This window comes from Hirundo rustica, chromosome 4, assembly GCF_015227805.2.
Source record: "Hirundo rustica isolate bHirRus1 chromosome 4, bHirRus1.pri.v3, whole genome shotgun sequence".
In the NCBI taxonomy this organism is placed as follows: domain Eukaryota; kingdom Metazoa; phylum Chordata; class Aves; order Passeriformes; family Hirundinidae; genus Hirundo; species Hirundo rustica.
In genome coordinates this window covers 25,030,380-25,051,678 of record NC_053453.1, presented here as the reverse complement: position 1 = coordinate 25,051,678, position 21,299 = coordinate 25,030,380, and the positions used below count along the sequence as shown (strand labels likewise).

Sequence of the window (21,299 nt, the reverse complement as noted above, 5' to 3'; positions counted from 1 at the left end):
TCGTCTTCTGTACACAAAGCATGAAAAGAGCAAAGAGATTTTCATATAGAGAGTTGTTAAATAGCAAGTTGCAGAAAACATCTGGAAAACTTAGTGGCAGCCAACCCCTGAAGTGTAGTCTAGAAATCCAAACAATTCTAGTCTCATTCTAGTGACTGTCACATTTTTAAGAGAGGGATGGCTTTTAAAAATAGACCTGAGAAGTATTTGATCCAGCTGCTGAATGGATAGAAATCTGCATCTTCAGGAAAAAACAAACAAACAAACAGAAAACACCCCCCAAAAAACAACAACAAAAATCAGGCTTTGAGGTTTTTCAATATCCCAAGCACCTAAGCTTGTAGTAACTACTGAGGAGTTCAGGAGTTTGATTTTCATCTTTATAAAAGCCATCAATCAATGACACAATAACAGCACACTGCTTCACATCCCCAGTCATCACCTGCTTCCCACCAGAGAGAGCTTCCCACAAAGCAGCACTTCATCAATAGATGAAAGGGCAAAACAACCATTAATAGAGTCCTAATTAAAACAGAACATTCAGCAGTCTCAAAAAAATATGGTGTGACCCAAGGTAAAGGATCCTCCATCACTGACAACTAATGACAGAATGTTTGCAACAAAAACCATCCAAGAAGAGTTACTGCTTCCATAAAGATTTTTCATCAGAATCTGGTTTAACTTGGATGCTCATAGAGAAATCATCTGGTCCTTCCTGCAAATCCCATGAGCACCCAAGCTGTTTCCATATTTCCTCAACAATATCCCTTTTTCATTTCAGTGGGCAAAGAGACCAAGTTCTGAAGCTCTAATGAACTTTCAGGTTCTGGTTTCATGCTACACTGGTTTAATGCCTTTCTCTCCTCTGCTTATAAAAGTAAACAACCATAAACTCTGGGTTTACACATTTTAACAAGCTACCACCAGTCAGCTAAACAGTAGCAGCTGTTGGACCACCGTGCTGCAAGGCTAAAGCAGACAGTTCTGTTCCCCAGCTCTGGCAGGGCTGGGGCATGAGCAGGCTCAGCTGTTGCCATTCAGTGCTGAGTAGCTTTCCATACCCTACAGCCCTTTCTCAACCTTTTATAAGGTGCAGCTGGCCCACTGAGCAGGAATCCCATTAGGGTGTCTTATAATCTTTAACATGTTTAAACATACAGGAAACGTTGATTATATCAGCCCCTGTACTTCTGTAAACATTGAAGTGGTCAGCAGGACTGGGGAAGTGATTGTCATGTGCTCAGCACTGGTGTGGCCACACCTCAAGTTCTGCGTCCAGTTCTGGGCTCCTCATTACAAAAAGGACATTGAGGTGCTGGAAGATGTCCAAAGTAGGCAAACAAAGCTGGTGAGAGGTCTTGAGAGTAAGTCCTATGAGGAGCAGCTGAGGGATTTGGGTGGTTTAACCTTACCACTGTCTGCAACCATCAGAAAGGAGGCTGTGGCCAGGCGGGAGTCAGCCTCTTCTCCCAGGCCACCAGAGACAGAACTAGAGGAAATAGCCCCAAGCTGCACCAAGGGAAGTTCATACTGGACATCAGCAAGAATTTCTTCCCTGAAAATGTGGTCCAACACTGGAACAGGCTACCCAGGGATGTGGTGGAATTACCATGCCTGGAAGTGTTCAAGAAATGACTGGATGTGGCACTAAGTGCTACAGCGTAGTTAACATGGTGGTGTTCAGTCAAAGGCTGGACTTGATCTTGGAGGTTTTTTCCAACCTTAATGATTCTATGATTTAATACATATCATACATACAGACAGCCTCCAAATCCCAATCTGGGAACTTTTCAGTAGATCACCACCTATTTCAGCATTCAAATCCAAGTCTCAGTGGATCATTGTTTTATCTTGTAATACTGACATATTAATAACAGCTCTGATGATACATCCTATAAACTGCTGGTAGAAGCAAAATTTTTTAAAAAATTGAAAGCTCACAAGAATGAATTACGAAAACGCACTAAAACATTTCCAAACTTCTATTGGTGGGAGAAAAGAAAAGAGAAGTATCTAAAAATGTTTGAGCCCAGCCCCTTTGCTGTTCCCATCTGCCCACATGGAACCATTTTCCCACTATTGGTATTAAAGAGCAAACTCCCTCATCCCTCAGCGGAGACTATTTGAGCACTATTAAGTCATCAAAGCAGCAACTTGGGAGACCTCATGGGAGTACTTGCTTTCTTCCTTTCTCATATTAGAAAACAGAGGCTATGCTGATAGCTACCACAAACATCTCTATTACTACTAACTTAGCTTGGCTAAAAGAGATACAGAAAATCCTAAAATTACTTCCACAACCAGTTTTTGGCTGAACATATTTATCATGTCACCTCTATTCTGAATCTCAAAGCAGCTTTCCAATCAACACATACAAAACCAATCTTCATAGAAGCGTTTGGCTAAATTTATCAGCAATAGATATAATTCAGCAAATTAAATACAAATGTTTAGCCATGGCTTACATTTATTTGCATTGATTGGCCACTGAAAACAGTAAATTTTACACTCCACAGGATAAAAAATGACAAGAAAAGCCATGGAGCACAAGAGAGTTTCCATACACGGAGAAATTATCTCATTATCCTTTTTAATGAAACAAGTCAAAAGTCACTGCTTCACTGGTGACAAAGTAGGATACATATGATGTACATATTTTTTCCAAAAATCTCCCATCAGGTTTTCCTATACAAACTCCTCAAACATGCGATTTTTTTACTATTATTTTTTTTTTTTTTAGCTTGTACAGATATGGCTATATCAGGACAATGTCTTAACATTTGCAGTTTAAACCTATATATGTGTCAAATCTGAATATTTAAACTGCTCACTGTGTAAATAAGAAAATGTAGCTTCTAATCAATATCTTTAATCTGCAAGGGCCGTCAGGATTGGTTTCATTTTAATACATCTCACATATCCCTGAACACCACACAAATTCCTCAGTTCTCTACAACTGCTTCCTTCAAATTGATTTACAACCAGGCATAAATTTAAATGGTTAAAAAATGGAGATATATTTCTTCAACAGCTGATGTAACCTTCAAGCAGAAGTTTAGCACATAAAGAACTACACCAAAAGCATGCAAACACACACATACATATGCATTTCATGCCTCATGATAGTATTCCTCAGCTGTTACCAACACCGAGATTAAAAAAAAAAAAAAAGAAATCTGTCCAAAGGTTATTAGATAATTTCATGCAAGACTGGAGACGTTTTGCATCCTGTTTATGGTAATTTTTCTCTACCCTTACTTTTGTACTTCAGCGTTCTGTCCAGCCATGCTGGCAGAAAGGTGAGCCTGGTGCACCTGAACATGGATACTGGAAAAATCCCCCTTACTGAGTGTTGTATATACCTTCTTTTTTTCTGTTGGTATTGATGATGCTTGATGCTACTCTGGCTCTACTCTCACCTCACTTGATAAGTCATATACAAATAATTTCCAAAATAACTAGCAAGGTTATTGAAAACAACATGATTTTAGGGGTTTTTAATAACCAACATCCTCAGTCATATGCAGACTTGAGTTTTTATATAGATTTTCCGTGAAAAATATTATGCTTTCAGGAGCAATTTCATCACCACTTTATTTCAAATCCTCAGAGATTACAAAGGTAAACTCCTGGGTTTTCCATGGTCCTTTCTCCATGTTTATCAATTAATACAATAACAGATTTCAAAAAGTATATGGACATAAACAAGAAAGTGCTATTTGCTTTTTATAAATGGGGCTGATACTTCAAGCCTACTCTGTAGTGGCGGACTGTGATTTGGGACATCTTTCAAGAAGAACCACTCCCTAGCTTTTAGCAAAGCTGGAACTGAGCAGTAAAGCAAGGGACTCGCTGCTCCAGCTGGGTGGGTTGAGTGAGATGCACCAGGAGTGGTTGGGAAATGGGCTGAGCTGTTCAAAAGCAGGTCCCAGGTTGTGCACACACACCTGATCCATGCCTCTAGTGAGGGGACAAGTAAGAAGTAGTTGGTACAAGCCAGCATGGTCTGACTTCTGTAACTAAGGGGTTAGTTTGGCGGCTCCTACCTTGCATTTCAGCAGCACCAAATCCAAATTTTTGTGCTTAGCCCAAGAGCTACCAGAAACCTTATGAAAGTCTTTGGGCTGCACTCGGGTTCTCCTATCAACAGGCAAAAAACATAACAACTGCTGGACAGAAGCACCCTGAAGGGTAGGGCTGAACCTCGACTCTAATTTTTTTATTTTTCTCATTCACAGAGCAAAGAGTGATGGAGGAAGGCAGGAGGGGTGAGGAGAAGCAGGGTAGAAATGCAGCTCACAGTATGTCTTGAGTCATTATGCTGTTTCTTTGCTTGCCCTTGAACCTATTTTAAACTTTGTGGGCTTTTTAGACCTAGTCCAAAATATTTATGTGAGATCAGAATCACTAAACTCACTAGTATGGCAGGAAAAAATGCATCAATATGAATTACACATAGCATCAATATGAGTAACACATATTGCAAAGCTTTTCCGCAGAAGTTTCTGACAAGAACAATGCAGTATGAACAAAATTTCCTACCCAAATTTTGCACAGTTGTTTTCTTATCACTTTCTTGTGAGCTTTTTAAAAGATTAAAGCTCTCCTTAACTTAACCTAGTGGTGAAACTTCCTCTTCAATTTAACAGGCCTGGATGATAATTAATAATATCACTCCTCTCTGAGACTGACAGGTGTCTGTGGTTATTGAATACAGCAAGAGTGAGCTCCTGGCAGCTTATGAGATCACTCTGGATATCAATTTTATCAGATGCATTTAGCAGTCGTTATAATAATTTAGCGACTTTATACAAATCACACAGGTTTAAAACATATTCTCAAATAAAACAGAGGAAATAATTTGTATGGACAGAGACTAAAACCTAAAGAAGGCATGAAAATATTTATAACGGCAGATGCAGTATTTTATTGCAGCAAAAATTAGGCAGTTTAAGAAGCACGAGTCAAGTAAATCCCTCTGGAGTGTGACAGGCCAGTGGGGCCGGACAGGGGAATTTCGGTGGGCAGTGGCGACTCACCTCTCCTCCCCCCTCCACTCCCTCTTTCCCCTACAGCTACGAAAAGGTCACAGAGACGGCCCAGCACGGCGCAGGGCACGATCCCCTCCGCTCTTTGTTTCTGCTGCCTGTTGTTGCGATGCCACAAACGCTGGCAAAGGCCAGCCGGGCACCGCAGATGAACGGGGAAAGCGAGCGCGGCCGGGGCAGCCCGGCGGGAGGGCTGAGCGCCCACCGAGCGGCTGCCAGGCCGGGGGGCGAGGGGCTGCGGCGGGCACACCCCGAGCCCGGCCCGGCCCACGCCTGCCCGGGGCTCGGCAGGGCTCCCGCCGCCGGCCCCGGCGCGGCCCGCGGGGCGTGTCCCGGCCAGCCCCGCCCCGGCCCGGCCCGGCCCGGCCAGGCCCGCCCGGCGGGGCAGCGGCGGCGGGCGGGGCAGGGCCGGCCCGGAGCCGCGCAGCGGCGGCAGCGCCATGGGGCTGGAGACGGAGAAGGTGGACACCCGCATCTTCATGGACGACGACGACGACAACTTCCCGCGGAGCGGCGGCCCCGCGCTGTCGGAGGCGGAGAAGTGCGCCGAGGACGAGCTGGACCGCGACCCCCACGGGCTGAACTCCCACCTGCAGGTGCGGGCCGGGCCGGGCCGGGCCGGGCCGGGCGGAGGCGGGCGGGGCCGGGGCTCGCGTCCTCGGCGAGGGGAGTCCCCGGCGGGGTCACCGCGCCCCAGCTCCCCGTGACGGTAGAGCCTCCTCTTGTTCCAGCTGGGGTTCGAGGATGTGATCGCGGAGCCCGAGCTCACCCACTCCTTCGACAAGGTCTGGGTCTGCAGCCACGCTCTGTTTGAGCTCAGCAAGTACGTGATCTACAAGGTCCTGACTCTGGTCCTCGCCATACCGCTGGCCCTGGTTGTAGGGATCCTCTTCGCGACGCTCAGCTGCCTCCACATCTGGTAAGCGCCAGCTGTGTCCGTCAGTGCCTGGGCTCTGCCGACAGCTTCGCACAGCTCCTGTCCTCTAGCATTTCACTGCTGCCCAACCACCGATCGCCGACTTTGCACCGGTAGTCAGATCAGCTAATATTAACTGCTTTATTTCTAAAGGGTCAGAAAAGGAAGCAATGTTTTCTGCGTGATTCAGTTCCCTACTTTGGTTTTACCTGCGGTCTGTCACAACTCTATAAGCTTCTTGGGGCAGAGAGCCTGTATTCTCGCTTGAATGGCACCTACAGCAGTGCATTCCAACCTTGGCTGGCTTCTGGAGTGATTATAGGGACTGATATATATATATATATATTTTTTTTTTTTATTATTTTTTTTTTAACTGGAGTGCAGAATTTGTTCAAACGTGTATTTTAAAGTAATTATCTAGGCAGAAGTACTACTAACACCTGAAGGTATTACTAACTTCTAAGTACCATTACCTCTTTCATTTTTTTCCTCACAGACTGAAGAAAGCTTTTGAGGGCCCAGCTGGCTCTATGTTACTGCCATAAAATGTAGTGCCAGTGCCTTGCATCTGGTACATAGTCATCTCTAGATGCAGTGCTCCAAAGCCCTTCCACCTAAGTAAAAAAAATTCTGCTGAGCTCAGGAAAGCTTCTTCTGGCCATGGCACAAGTTCACGGCAAATACACTGGCCATCCAAGTCACATCAAACCTGTGTACTTTAAGCATAATATACGCACAAAATATCAGGAAGAGTACTTTGAGAGCAGAAAGGAAGATGATGGTGGAGAAGGAAGAAAGGCAGGGTGAATAATGAGGTTGAGGAAAGAACCGACAATCCAAAAGGCTGTAGAGGAAGGGATGAATGCAGATTATTGACATTATTTCTGCAAACAAGGATTTTCCATATACATGAGTTTTGGGCAAAGTCTAATTTGACTTGGGTAACACTGGAATACTTTTCCTTTTATCAAGAAAAATAGTACAGAAACTGGAAGGGAACTCAAAACCCTAGGAATACATTGGTTATCTGAACCTGTGGTGGCAAATCTCGTGGGTACGGATTTCAGTTTTTGAAAGTACAATGGAAGCTTCTGTTGATGACATTGTCAAGCCGCTTTGAAAACTGATTAACTTGAATTTTGGAGCATAGTGTTTGCATAATATCTAAAGGAGTTGCAGTGCAGTTTAGAGATGTCCACTTGCTACATCTCTTGTTCCCAAATTGTTACAAACAAACAATGCATAGGCGAAGTGTTGCCTAGATTTTTAGATGTCAGCTGTCACTGTGCCATTGTGTGCAGTGTGACTGCCAAAGGGTATGGTGAGTATATATAGGTTTCCAGTAGTGAAATATCTGTGGAAAAATTAATCAATGCCAAATTGATTAAAATGGTAGTACTTTTTTTGTGGTTCAGAAGGTTCATATATCTGGATTTCACAGACTGGATACAGAGTTTCACTGATCCAGGACTCAGAGGTCAGTTACTATTTATGCACGTAGTCCCTAGTGACTATCTCAGGAACTGTGGGTTCTCAGTACATGTGAAATAGGACTGTCTGAATGTAGCACTTCATTTGAAAAGTTTCTCTCAACTTTCTGTGAACGCGCTTGCTTCCCCAACAAATCATTTTCTTTGCCCAGGGTCATTGTCAACATAGAATTGATCTTTCATTTTGATCTTCCTTGCACCTGGGATGGATGTGAAAGAATCATGTAACTCAGTAGTGCTATCTGCATCCCCTTGGACTCCATCCAGTGCTACCATGCAAAGGCAGTACTGCCTCATATTCCCATAAACTCAAGCTGGATTTGTTCCAACACAAAGGTGGAACACACTGAGACTACGTTGGCATCTCTGCACCTCTTTGTGTTGCAGACATCATGTGAGCAAGGAGTTCAATGTTTCTGCATTTGAGAGAGTAGTGCAAAAGCAGCGTACGTTTAGAGGCCCTAAACACAGGATACTAGTTCCCTTGTAGGCCATTTGGGTCTGGAAAAAAAACCAAACTCCTTGTTTTGTACAAGAAAGAAAGGGAATTCCATTATAATTCTGTTTTCAGCTATTTAAATGTCATAGGAAGACTCTGGGGAAAACCCTCCCAGAAGTCTGCCCCTCAGAGTCTCTGTGCTGCACTTCTATCATCCAAACCAGTGAGGTGACGATGTTTATATGTCGTAAGGGAGCCCTTTCTGGGGCTAAATTCAAAAGTGTTTCAACAACTTATGGAGGTGCTCAAGTAGAAAGCTCTGTTGATATGACACATGTTGTTGCAGTTTCATCAGCATGTTAAAAATCCACATAAGTCTAACAGCATTTCTCACATTCAAGGGCGACTTGTGGAATTCCCCCATCACATCTGATAGTAAATGTTGTCTTTCACCAGCAAAAAGAAAGCTAAGTAAGAAATATATAGCAATACACTTAATTTTCAATTTTAACCATAAAGATGGAGCATACAATGTTCCCAAACTGGCTGTTTGAGTCAGAATCTGGTTTCACACTACCTGATAAAATATACTGATGGGCTGAAACTGGGCCAGCTAGCAGGCTGGTGATCTACATACAAGCCAGTTCAAGGAAGTCAACTTCACATTTTTCCTTTACTGATGACTGTCATTCTCACCACGGAGTATACAGGCCACGCTGAGTTGTAGCATCTCTCTGTGAAATTAGCAAGCTTCTAAATATGTCCTCATATTATAGCTCTTAAGGTTATTGATTTTGAACATGAACAGAACACATGTTTTTTCAGCAGCTCATGCAAAATCGTTGTATTTCTTGTAGATCAGCAACTGATTCTTGTTCCAAGCCACATATTTTCCACCTCTTGGAAATTAACACTTGAATTTCATATATGCTTTTTTGTAGTCTTATCAGAATAGTGTTCTGGTATGTTGCATATTTACACTAAGAATCAGTGATCCATAACTTGAGTCATGGATCTGAGATGGGCTCACTCATCTCTGGAGTCATCACTGGCTAAAGCTGTAGGTATTCACAGCACTTCTCCACTTGAACTTCCATTCACAGTGCTAAGATAGAGCCAGGGACTTAGATGAAAAGCAGATATGGACATGCATTATTTCTTACCTTTTTGTATTCCAAAACTTCATTTATATAACTGCTGCTATCATACTCAACCCTAAAACCATGTCCCTACTGACTGCTTGAAATCACAGTAAGTTACACTACAGCTAGGAAGGCCTACCTTATAATCTGGTGGTGCTGCCTTGATGCCTCTTCTTTGATGTCCAGCACATATCCCTTGGTTTAGGAAAAAGGAAGTACGTGGATGTCGTCTTGCTTCTTTTGTAGTACTTTTATCTTCTCCAGTCTACCCAGGTCCTGGAATACATGTTATTTGTTTTTAAAGCATTTCAAATACTGTGTATGAGTTGTGAAACCTTTGGTGGTTATCTGTTGCCTCACTTGTCCCAATGGTTAATGGCATGCAAGAAGAAGCTGTACAACTGCTAGGTAATTTTTAGCCATCTTTTCACAATGCTTCCTTGTATTGTAAAGCTATCCAAGACTTCTAATTCACAATCATGATGTAGTACATGGAATTAGGTAATTTAAGCACACAAACAGAGCATTTGAAAAACAGTATTAAGACATGTCTGAGATTCCATTTTGAAAAACATTACAGAAGGTGTGATTCTTCACTTCGAAGTGGGAATCTGAATTAATGGTGCGTGACTACGCCAATATTGTTGCTCAAGTCTGTGAAAAGTTGATTCTTATTATCAGTGGGAATTAATCTGTGCTCTGCCATTTCCAAAAGGTGATTGGTTCTTGACAATGTTTGTTCAGGGCCTAGCAAGAAGAAAAAGTAACGTGAGCTAAAGTCATAAACGTTGAGGGGTATAATTTTGTAAATGCCATGCCTTGAACAGAATAAAGAGAAAATAGGTTAGGAGGAAAAAAATGGGGTAATTTGCACTTTTCAGTTCCACAGTTCCCAAAAGACACGATTCATCCCACTTGGTCAAAGGAAGGGTATTTTATACTATAGATACGGAGCAAGATTCAATGAGAGGTTATATAGGTAGCTGTCTTCAGCTTGAATGACAAATTCAACAGACCTTTCTTTTTCTTCCCAATGCTGTACTACATGGTAACACTAGCAGTATCAATATGGCATCAGTGTTGATCTCCTTGGGATATGCTACTTTAATTTTTCTGTTAGACATTACTAACAGTAAAATTACCACGTTACCATTAGTTACCATGTGTGTGAACAAAAGTGCAGACCAGGATAAATCCACAGCAAAGGATGGGTGCGTTATATTTGTCAGGTCGCAAAAGCAAATGCATGGCTTCTAATGGCATTTGATTATTTTTAAGTGTGACTGGTCACTCCACAGAAAGCACATTGCACCCTCTGATAACCTGGAAATACCGCACTGTCGGATAAGGTATCCTGTGCAGAACAGGATGCAGACTTATACACATATAAATACACAAGTAAATACACACATAATTTAAAACTTAGAAAATACCTTTTATGACTCTCCTTGGTATAAAGGATTTTCTTCTCTGAGGAAAGATGTTTGAGTAATTGTTCTATAAGTAAATTGACTTTTATTTTAAAATTGAAAATTATTTACATTAATTAGCTTTGGTTGCTATCATGTCTCATGTACCCTCCTATGAATTTAGCATACATTGGGGTTTCCATGCATTTACCGTGAATAAAAAAAATGAGTAAAAACTGTTTAAAGATTTTAAAGCATTACCAAAACATTTTAATGTTTATTTTGCTTAAGATTATCAAAATAGGTTGAGTTCCAGTACTGTGTGAATGACCTCTACAGCAATTTCAAGTACTATGAGCACTGCTTCTCCAGCCTTCTACATCTTTCTGTGAATCTTCTGCATACTGTGGTAGTTGTTTAGTTTGTATTTTGTGTGATCCTGTCAACAGAGAGTCCAAAAGAAATGTTGTCTTTTCTGCTTCTCTCCAGTTCATTTAGATTTAAAAAAAAAATCAGACCAAATTAATTATAGATGGTAGCAAAGAAGCAATTACACAGCCCTTATAAACTGTCTGAAATGGAAAAGAGGTGAGGTCAGCACAAACAGAATAGCTATTACTGTCACTTTCCTGGTGTTGCTTGGAAAAATAACATTTTTTTTTTTCCTTTGCATTATTGATGTTTATTAGATGCATTCTAACAGGTTAAGACCTCATTTTTTACTCTATAATTCATCTATTCTATATGCAGTGATATTATAGGTGGTTATAAACACATAGTTTACAGGGTTCGGTTTAAAACCAGGCGCACATTATTCCAGTAATGCTCACAGTCCTATATGGGGTGTTTCAGAGACAAAAGAGAAGGTTTTAGAAAAACTATTCTTGTTTAAATCCATCTGGGCTAGCTTTGAGTAGAGCATTGATGTACTAGTATATGGCTTGCATTGTATGACAAAAGCTGTTGGATAAACACTGAAAGTAATTAATTTTGATCCTGTACATTTCTAACCTTCAACTTTTTTTAAATGTGGTAGTTTGTTTCTACTTTGTTAATCTGAGGAGTATGCATTGTAAATACACAGCACCTTTTTTTTTTCAGACTTATGATGACATATTAAATTATGTATTTTCTGTTATTCCAATCAAAGTCAGTGAAAGTTCTGCAGTGGAATTATGCAAATGCAAGATTGGGAACTTAAATTTTCAATGCAACAGTAAAATAGAACAGAGTTTATTATCTTTGTCAAAAGAATCTATAGCATCTTTTACCTAATCTAGGAAGTAAACATGTTCAATATGGCAGATTTTTTTAAAACCTTGTGCTAGTAGAACTTCAGTGTTATTTATGTATACATTTAGTTTGTCCGCACCCAAGTAAGAACAGCTTGGTGAAATGACCAGAGGTTTAGGCCAGCAAATGATTAAGGAAGGAGAATAACTTAAAATAGTGTTGTCATTTACCATGCATCCACTGGCCCTCCTGAGCTCCCCAAATATGCAGTTCTGGCTTTCCTCCACTGTTAGCATACTTGCCTCAAGCCACCAGTAATGACATTGCTTTGGAATTGGTTCACATGGAGAGCAATCCCCAGATGCTTACCAATGATAAGGAGATGAAAGCACAATACTTTCTAGTATACACCCTGAGTGAATAAAAAGATCTTTTCCCCTGATGAGGAGTTCTGATCATATTCTAATGTTAATTTCTCACCCACAAATGAAGAACTTTACAGGATCAGCCCATTTTTCTGAGATGTGGCATGTACCTATATTGTAATAATCTGATGTAACTGGATATTGCCTTCCTGATTGTTTTACTGTAGCATCTTATAACAGGGATGGGTAGGAATGAGACACCAGTGGTGTGATGTGCATGTGTGCCAGTGCACTTGTGTGTGCCTGTGAGACAGAGATAGAAGAAACACCAGAAGAGGCAGCAGAAAAAGAACAGATTGTAAAGGGTGCTGTTTCCAGTAAATCAAACTGGGTAACGTGATGTTTCTGTCAACCCCTAAAGACCCACATTCAGATATGGCCAAAGCACAAATGAGTCCTTAGGAAATGACTGCTCTTCGGCCGCGGTGGGTGGCAGCAGGGCTATGGCAGCAAAAGTTCATCATTCTAAATGGCATTTAAAGATATTGCCAGTTAGTAAACAGAGACACAATGAAAAGAAAGCTGGTGTCTACACCCTTATGTTGCATACAAATTATTCTGGCCAGAGAACCACATGCGTATGCAGGTGTGAGGCCTTGAGCAGACAATTGATGGAGAATGACAGCAAGAGAGTAGAGTTAACTTGCCTAAATATTTATATTATAAAGTTATAAAAGTTAAAGAACCACTTCTCTTCCATAAGATGTCACACTTGTGTTTCATTATCCTGTTTTCCCCATGCTGTAGTAGCACCAGTCTTCAAATCTTTCACTTTCTGTTTTACAGGGTTGTGGTGCCTTTTGTGAAAACCTGTCTCATGGTCCTGCCTTCGGTGCAAACTGTGTGGAAGAGCCTGACAGATGTTTTTGTTGTACCGTTCTTTCAGAGCCTGGGCCGGTGCTTTGCCATGGTTAATATACGCCTGGACCAAGAGTAAACATCAGAGATGTGACACTGCTGTAGTTGTAGCTGGTGTTATACTTCTTTGCTAACCTAACATACAAGTACTTACCATTCATTCCAAACTGTTAAATTACAATGGCTGGTTTAAGTGGGAACATGCTGTTTTCATTAAAACTCATTTATTATCAGGGAGATCCATATAAGAATTAGTAAACAGTTTTCATAGCTCACTATTTTAACAACAGAGTGATCGTGGAATATGTTGGCAACACTTTATTTTAATGATAGGTTGACTGGTAGATTACAGGAGAATTCTCATGGAGGATTAAAAGCCACCACAGTGATAATGATTGGTGTTATTACTATAAATAAATTAATTAATAGGCTGTGATACCTTAGACAAAACTGATCTCTAGGGTTTCACATTGACTTCACTGCAGTTCCACCGAGGATCATTTCTGGCCTTGCTATGCAGAATGATAAACCCAGTCCTCTGTTATCAGCAGTTAAAGTGAACGTGACTTATTGCATAAACATACAGGGAAAGGAACTGTTGTGTAATACTCCTGTACTGGGGAGGGGGAAGCTCCCTAGAAATTTATCCCTTAAAATAAGGTGTTAGCTAATGATCTGTAACATTAATTAATCTGTATATTTTATTTAATGAGAGATTAACTTTGCTGTATATTTTGTACCTTTGTAAATGACAGTTGATCAGGTTTTTATGAAGCATAGTTTCTCTAGTTTTCGAATTCTAACCAACTTAATAAGAAGCAAGAGTGAGACACTGCGAAAATGACTTTGAATAACTAAAATTTTCTTTTCTAAATTAAGTAGATTTTGAGTGTTGCTGTGCAATTCTAATATATTAATTATACATGATTGTGTGTAAAAGCAAAGACCATAAGTGTTTTCATACACAATTATGCAAAAGACTTGGAAATATCTGTTTATGAGAAATGGTTTTTATTAAAAATTTGGTGTAATAAATGCTACCCTGCCTATTTCTGTATATTATTGGTGTGAACATTGTGATATTTAAAGCAATAGACACTATGCTAGCACTTTAACTAGGTAGCAAGCTCTTATAGAAGGCAAGTGAGTGTAATCAGTATCTGTCTAATTCTCCTAACCTATTGACTTGACTCCCTCTGTTGCTTCTTTACTATTTCAAAGCCTAGCCCCTGAAAAAGACCCTTCTTTCTTCTGCACATAATATGAATTTTTAAACCAGAATAACAGAATTTATGCAGAGGTACATTAAAATTACATTAGCCTTCTGGTGGGCTTATGCTGCTGTTTTATTTAAATACAGATGGTAAGTTGCAATTGTAAAATGTTTGTATGATTTAGAATGTTATTTTCAAAAGTGATGTCTCAAATTTCTTATCAAACAAGAAGTATCTAATAAAAAAATAAAATGTCAGCTGCTTCACATTTTCAACTTCATTTCTTTTCAGATTTGTCAACTTTAAAACAAACTCTTAAAACACCAAACAGCATAGAATACTATGCACTTCTTCCAAAATATGTGAGATAAAGAAATAGATGAGTAGCAATACAGTTCCACTATTATCAACTGTATTTAACATATTTCTAGTAGAAAATTACATATCTCTGTCATCTCTGCAATTAAGCCCATACAGAATGAAGTAGATTTCTCTGCAGAATTTTGGCAACATTTAAAATAATGCTTAATTCTTTTTACAGACATATGCTTTCTTTGCAGATGAGATGCAATTTTTTTTTCTTTTCTGTTTGCCTGTTAAAGCTACCTGACACTGTATATTCTTTTTATATTAAGAACATCTTTGTATATTGAAAGTATTTATAGCATTTGTGCCATTTAGAGAGGGATTCATATGGCTTTACAAAACTGGATCTTAATGATTAGTGCCCATGGAAACTTCTCTTGTTCTTTTTTATTCTGCAAAAAGTTAGCTTGTTTTTCAGATGTGTTCTTCAAACTACCTTTCTTGTGTTAAAAACGGAAATAACTCTTTTGAAAATAAAAATTGGCCAGGCTAGGCTTAAACTCTTTTGAGAATTATTTTCTTTTACAGTGTCCAAGGACTTTTGCAAAGATATTTTCCAGTGAAAAATATCCCCTTGATGAATTCATTTAAAAGAGAAAAAGAAAATAAATCAACCAGTTCTTGTGTCTAAAAGGGGCCCTATAAAAGCCTATGCTTTGAAGGAACCCAAGTCTGGATTTTAAGTTTTGAGAATGAGGCCATTCCCCAGAGAAAGATGTATCATTTTATGGTATGCATTCCTGGATATATGCATTCTTAAATAGCTTACTGAAATCAACTGGCTCTAGCTACCACAGACCATTAAGGTTTGGTTTGTTCTTATTTTGATTTAGGCTTGTCATTGATTAGTTCTTTTCACCATTTCTCTAGCTGCTATAAGACTCAAGCCAAGCTTGTAATTAAAACTCTTAGTTTCTTAGATATTTATAGCAATATCTTTTTCTGGAACAGGTGTGACTTTACTGCAAGAAAATACAAAGTGCACTCTTAGACTTCGGGTAAAATATTAGATGTTTGGCAAATACTCTTACTTTGTCCATAAAAGGAGTGGAAGGAAATATAAATATTTACTGGAATATAAATGGAATATAAATATTTCCAATACTCAGGTGTGAATCTGCCCCAGGCAACTCTGGCTGGAAAGTATTCTCAGGATTTTATAGTTCCGACATACATCCTGAAAGTCTGTCCTAGCATATACTGTGAATACCTCACAGCACTGTTGGACAACAGGGATTGAATGGGAACTGGCACTGAACTATGCTCTTCCATGTAGGAGCAGGACTGTCTCAAATTTGTTTGAAATGTGAACAGAATGTCCCAGCTGATCCCTTAAAAGCAACTTACAAATGAGAATTTAGGCAAGGGAGTCCAGAAACTGAGTCTCATCTGCAACAAACGTAGGAAAATTTACGCCCGATTCAGATTATTTTGATGCATCTTTGTGTCTGTGGAATGGGGAAAATATTATTGTTCATAACAAGAGTAGACTTTTCATCATCATGGTAGAGCTATTAAAAATAACAAGTGTGAGATGTTCTGATTCCATCCTGCCTCTTGTTACTGCAGGCCTTAGGTCTACAGCCATGAGCTGGAAAATCAGTTCTGACTTGCAAAATATTTCAGCATCTTGTTTTTCATGAAGATCACAACTAACATACAGAACTCACCCTGAATTTGTGTTTATGGACTTCTTAATTTTAAGAAAAGTTTAACCTGCCTCCTTATGAGAGGTGTTTCCTAAAATGCTCCTAATCTGATTCTGGAACTTTTATATTTGTATCTTACCTTTCACGATCCTAGTAGTTCACCATTTAAACTGAAATAAATTCTTAACAGAAGCTTTGATGTATTAGTAAATGAAGAGCCTGTTCCCACCTATCCAAAAAGTTCACTTAAGCATTCACTGACTAAAAAGTTCAGAACATCCCTGCAGCTCTGGGACCTCAGACCACACACTCGTATGAAGTGGAAGCCAAAGAATGGTAAGTCCTTTATTTTTACAGGGTGTGATCATTCCCCCACCTGCAGAGATAAAACTAATGCTGTTATTAACTCTTTTAAAAAAAACATGGAAAAATACATCTGTTTGGGTTTTTTACAAATAAAATGCAAATGGAACAAGGTCAAACACCAGACACTTTACCAGTTGTCTGTTGTCTATGCTCATGAAAATTAGAGTTGAAGGCCTCCAGAGACACTGAACCAGCAGTTAGGCATTAAAATTGGAGGTTCTTTCTTCATGCAGGGATTTACAAATTAGGCTAATTAATAAAGGCTAATTGTAGCTTGGTGATGCTAATCTTCCTAAGCTTATTGCAACAAAAGGAAAATGTCTTCTGAGACGCAATTCAGAGGAGCTAAGATAGGTTCCTGCTTTGAATCATCCTCCAGAGAAAAGAGTCTGCACTGATTAATGGAAAATACTGGCTGGGCTGGGCTGGGCTGGGCTGAGGCTGGGCTGGGCTGGGCTGGGCTTGGCTTCTTTGCTCTGCTACATAAAAAATTGTATTTGCTGCAGAAATTGGGAAGGCCGATGGAACCAACTAGAGTTTCAACACAAGTTGTGAGGCAGGTTCTTCTCTACACCCTTCTCTCACATCTTGATGCCAGGGGTGAGTGTCACTTGTGTTAGACATTCAGTTTTGGCTGTTGTATAGCTTCCCCTTGCAACTGTAAGTGGGAAAAAGAAGGACCCCTTCACATAGCACTGAATCAGATCCTACTTAAGACACTCAGATGGGATAAAATATAGAGATTCACTTTTATTTTAAACCTTGAGGAAAGCTTGTCTAATTTTCTAACTGCCTCAGCTCAATTAGAGCTGCCTTTTCATCCCATGTACCTGATCTTGCTTTTTTATTTTACACTATTAGAGCTATCACAATACAACTATCAGCTAGGGTTTACCAGGCAATGCTTAGGTAGAGAAGCAGCATGACAAAAAGCCCATCCTACATAAGCCTTAAGGAATGGGTATTTAAGTCCCATTAATGAGACTGGTTCTCATAGTCTGACATTTTCTATAAAACACAGGAACATTTAATAATACGGTAGAACTGGAAGAATGGTACAGAACAGTGTTGATGTAGACCACTGTTCATCGTCCAGCTCAGTAGTTTTCAAGGTATTTGATACTGCAAAGGGCTGAAAAAGAGGGACTTGGTCTGCACAAGGTCTTGCAGAATTGAAGCTTTCAATCTATTTGCCTCCCCAGTCAAGGCCGTTACAAGCTACCTTGCTAAAGGCCTACAGGGGCTAGCTCTAATAAAAGACGTACACACCTACTACAGGATTGAGATGGGAAAAAGTCATGCATTTTGATCCAAAACTGTAATCCCTGCCTAGCTGCCACCCAACCAGGAACATGTCTGAACTCAGAAGGCACCTCCCTTTCCCATAACCCCCCACAATACCTACAGTTTTACTTTTGTCATGCCCAGAACTGTCCTTATTTGAGCAATTTGGCATCTTACTCACTTCTAAGCCCAGTCAGAACCCCAAAAGAAAGTGGGGCCTTAGACTCCTTAAAATACACTTAACTGCACATCAGCAGAATAAGGTACTTCCCAAAATACACTTTCCCAGAAGTGAGTCCAAATGCAGTGGCACACCTCAGGCAAAAATTGATTTCACGTTTCTCAGGTGTTGGTTTGAGTCTTCTAGCCCTTAGGCTATTGTGAAATGTTTTGTGACAGCATCACTGTCATATAAAATGAAATCACTCCTGTCTAGAGGCTGTGGGAAGGAGGAAATGTGAGAAGAGCTACCCACCCCTCTGGTATAACTAATCCTTAGATTCAAGGCACAAACTGGCCAAATACCAAATGCATACTTGGACCTACAGCCCCCAGCATTCTGGGGACAAGGAGAAACCATCTGTATCTATGGAAAAGTTCTGATCTAGTGACTTACATTTTAAAATACAGGAACCCTCCAGAGAGTGGGGACAGAATGACCACCATGAATCCTCCAGGACTACAAGTCTTTAAATAAAGGAATGAGGAAAATATTGGCCTGCATGTTAAACCTATCCTAATGCTTGTTATCATGCAACAAAGTGAGAACAAACAGCATGACTGCTAAAAGTTCAATACCAACCGTTCTGGCAGCTAAGGCTTTCATCCAGCAAAACATACAAAACTGCATGTAAAATGATGTGGTTAAGCAGTTGGATAGAGGACACATAAAAAAGCAATGATCTTTTACTGCTAAGCCTCAGGTTTTTAAGTGCTCTGCATAAGGCAGGCTGCTCATGGACAGCCTCTGTTACCTGACAGCCTTGTTGCTGTTGAAACTACACATAAAGAAAACAGTTTGCCAGGGCTGATTTTGATCTTGCTGACATTGGAATATATCAAGAGTATTGCTAACACCATAACTGGAATAACTACAGAATAACTACACAAGGTTAAAACAAAAAGGGGGGTGAGGAGTGGGGGAAGAAGGAGTGTTTGATACCAGACAAAGACACTCAGTGAGCAGTCATCCACATTCAATTCAGTTTCATTACTCATTTTCTGATAGTTTTTGAGGGATTTTGTCCAATCCCTCCCCCCCGCCCCCATTGGTTTCTGGGAATCCTACCTATAACAAAACTTTTCTTCCCATCAAAATGGAAAAAATAAATCATAAATTGCACATGCTTTGCTCCAGGTTTAGAGCAAGTTTTCAACTAAGGTAATCCTGAGGTTTGAAATTTCAGTTAAAGCAAGATTTTTGAGCAATAAAAACGTTTTAAAATCAGATATGAAATGCCTAAGGCCGGTGTGATGAAGAAAGGCAGTGAGGTGGCCAGCAAAGTGGCATGTAGTCCTGTTTAGCAACTGATCTGGACTACTGAAGACACAACAGAGCTCCATGAGAAGAGTGGCTGGCATTTCCAGGGCCAGTTTGAGTGTCAACAATTTCTGGTAATTGCTGGCTACCCCTGGATAATCCATTCATAGTAACTGAGAAGAGGAATGGAGCCTTTGCACTTCCAGAAGATTTCTGTAGGCCTTTACCCAGCCCTTCCCCATTGAGCTATTATTCTTCCTCCGAGTGTAACAGGAGATCCTTGCAGAACTCCTGCGTGCATCCATGCCAGGTCTCTGGTGAGTTTGTGTTCATTTCTCACACAGAAGTACTAAAGGCAATGTGCCATGGCTCCATGTTCTCCATTTCTGCAGGTGTAACTTGCTCACTCTTACTGCTTGGTAGTAGCCAAGCCTTTTTCTGAGTAGGCTGCCTTCTTGGTATCCAAGCTCAAGAATGAACCGCTAATGTTGTAGAGACCCAGGGGCCTGCCGCCAAAGTTCTTATACCTTAACTCTGGAGGGGCCAAAGTGAAGAGAAATGCCCCACTAGAATAGGTGAGAAAAGCCATTCTCCCATAGGCCTTTGCAGCAGCATGTTAGTATCTTTTAGGTTCAGGTATTCTATTGGCTTATGAGTTGATGTCACCCTTGTTCAGCCCCCGTTAGCCATTTAAGCGCCTTCCCTGGAATGTTCTTCCTTCCCTTGGCCCCCATTGGCCCTGTTTTATGGCATTGCCCCGCCCCTGTTCTCCTATTGGCTCTCCAGTTCATAACCACGCCCCTGCACCACTTTATCTCATCCCTATTGGCCCTTGACCCTTTTGCCCCATATTTATTCCTCTGCCCTCAGCTCAATGGGCTCCTTGCCAGTGGACTTTTTTGATGCTGCACCCTGTTCCGGTCCTATAATAAACAGTTACTGGATATCCAGACGAGGACCCGTCCTTGGCCTAAATCGTCAGTCATTCTTCAGCAGCGTGCTCTGGGCTCAGAAGTCGCAGGTCGCTCTCTAGGCCTTGTTGTTGCAGCAACACAATGTGATGGGTTGTTTTTCTTTGTATGCAGCTTATTCTGGAATTTGTCTCATAAAACTTATAAATTCCACTAGTTTATGGTATTCTTCTAGCTGCAGCAGTGTTGTGCGATTCAGGAATATATTTTAAAGAGGACTGTGGTTCTGAAAAAACTTATTATTCCAGGATCAATTCAGCATTTCAGGCTAACAAGTATCTCTTTTTTCGCCTTTTTTCAGTCATCCTTGAGATACACAGTAATACTAAATGATGGATCAAAATGTTCTGATTCATGTGCAGGGCAGTGACTAACAAAAATTTTCTTAGATATGAAAACAAAGAACTGTTGCAGGCTTTTTCAGATGGGTAGAAAAAAATGTCTATGTCCTTCAATACACTCATTTGAATCTACATTCACACTCATAAGCTTGGACAGACAAAAATATTCTGATGGCTTAAATGAATTATTGCATCAACAAAAATGTTACTTTTAAAAATTCCAACTAACTTGGAATGTTGGGAAACTTCCATCCAAGGCATTTGTTCTAAAGTTTACGAGCAATATAAACTGAAGAAAGTTGACTGCTAACTGATGTATCAGCAGCACACGTCCATGTGGACGGCATTTTCAACAGGTGCAGTTATTTACATCTGTGGTGCCTACATCCATCTTAGCCAGGGGCTTCTTCGAGGTTATTTCTCTGTTGAACTGCCAAAGCCAAATATACTGTAGTTAGGAATTTTCTACTTCTGTTGCTGCAATTCTGTGCTAAATGGCATAACACTAAGGTCACAAATTTTTTTGTTAATGTTATAAATCTTTCACCATAGTCTGATTTCCTAACACAAAACTAATGGCTGCAAATGAACATACACTCAAAAGGGAAATATAGTTATTTTTTTCAGATTCAGTGATGCTGCAACCCTAACCTGAGCCATCTTGAATA

The 21,299-nt window shown here is 40.3% G+C and overlaps 1 protein-coding gene across 1 annotated transcript; it reads left to right on the top strand.

Annotated features, from left to right (window-relative positions):
- Positions 1-5,452: 5,452 nt before the first annotated feature.
- CAV2 (caveolin 2) lies at positions 5,453-15,201 on the top strand. The gene is made up of 3 exons (XM_040063005.2): positions 5,453-5,644; positions 5,780-5,967; positions 12,889-15,201. The coding sequence occupies exons 1-3, from the start codon at positions 5,489-5,491 to the stop codon at positions 13,037-13,039; spliced, it is 495 nt and encodes a 164-aa protein (XP_039918939.1). The 5' UTR covers positions 5,453-5,488; the 3' UTR covers positions 13,040-15,201.
- Positions 15,202-21,299: the final 6,098 nt, after the last annotated feature.

What these genes read in the sequence shown, in the direction of transcription:
- CAV2 (XM_040063005.2), top strand. Translation starts at nt 5,489, where the DNA reads ATGGGGCTGGAGACGGAGAAGGTGGACACCCGCATCTTCATGGACGAC. An exon ending in GGCTGAACTCCCACCTGCAG is followed by an intron (nt 5,645 to 5,779) that starts GTGCGGGCCGGG and finishes CTCTTGTTCCAG; the next exon opens with CTGGGGTTCGAGGATGTGAT. An exon ending in CTCAGCTGCCTCCACATCTG is followed by an intron (nt 5,968 to 12,888) that starts GTAAGCGCCAGC and finishes TCTGTTTTACAG; the next exon opens with GGTTGTGGTGCCTTTTGTGA.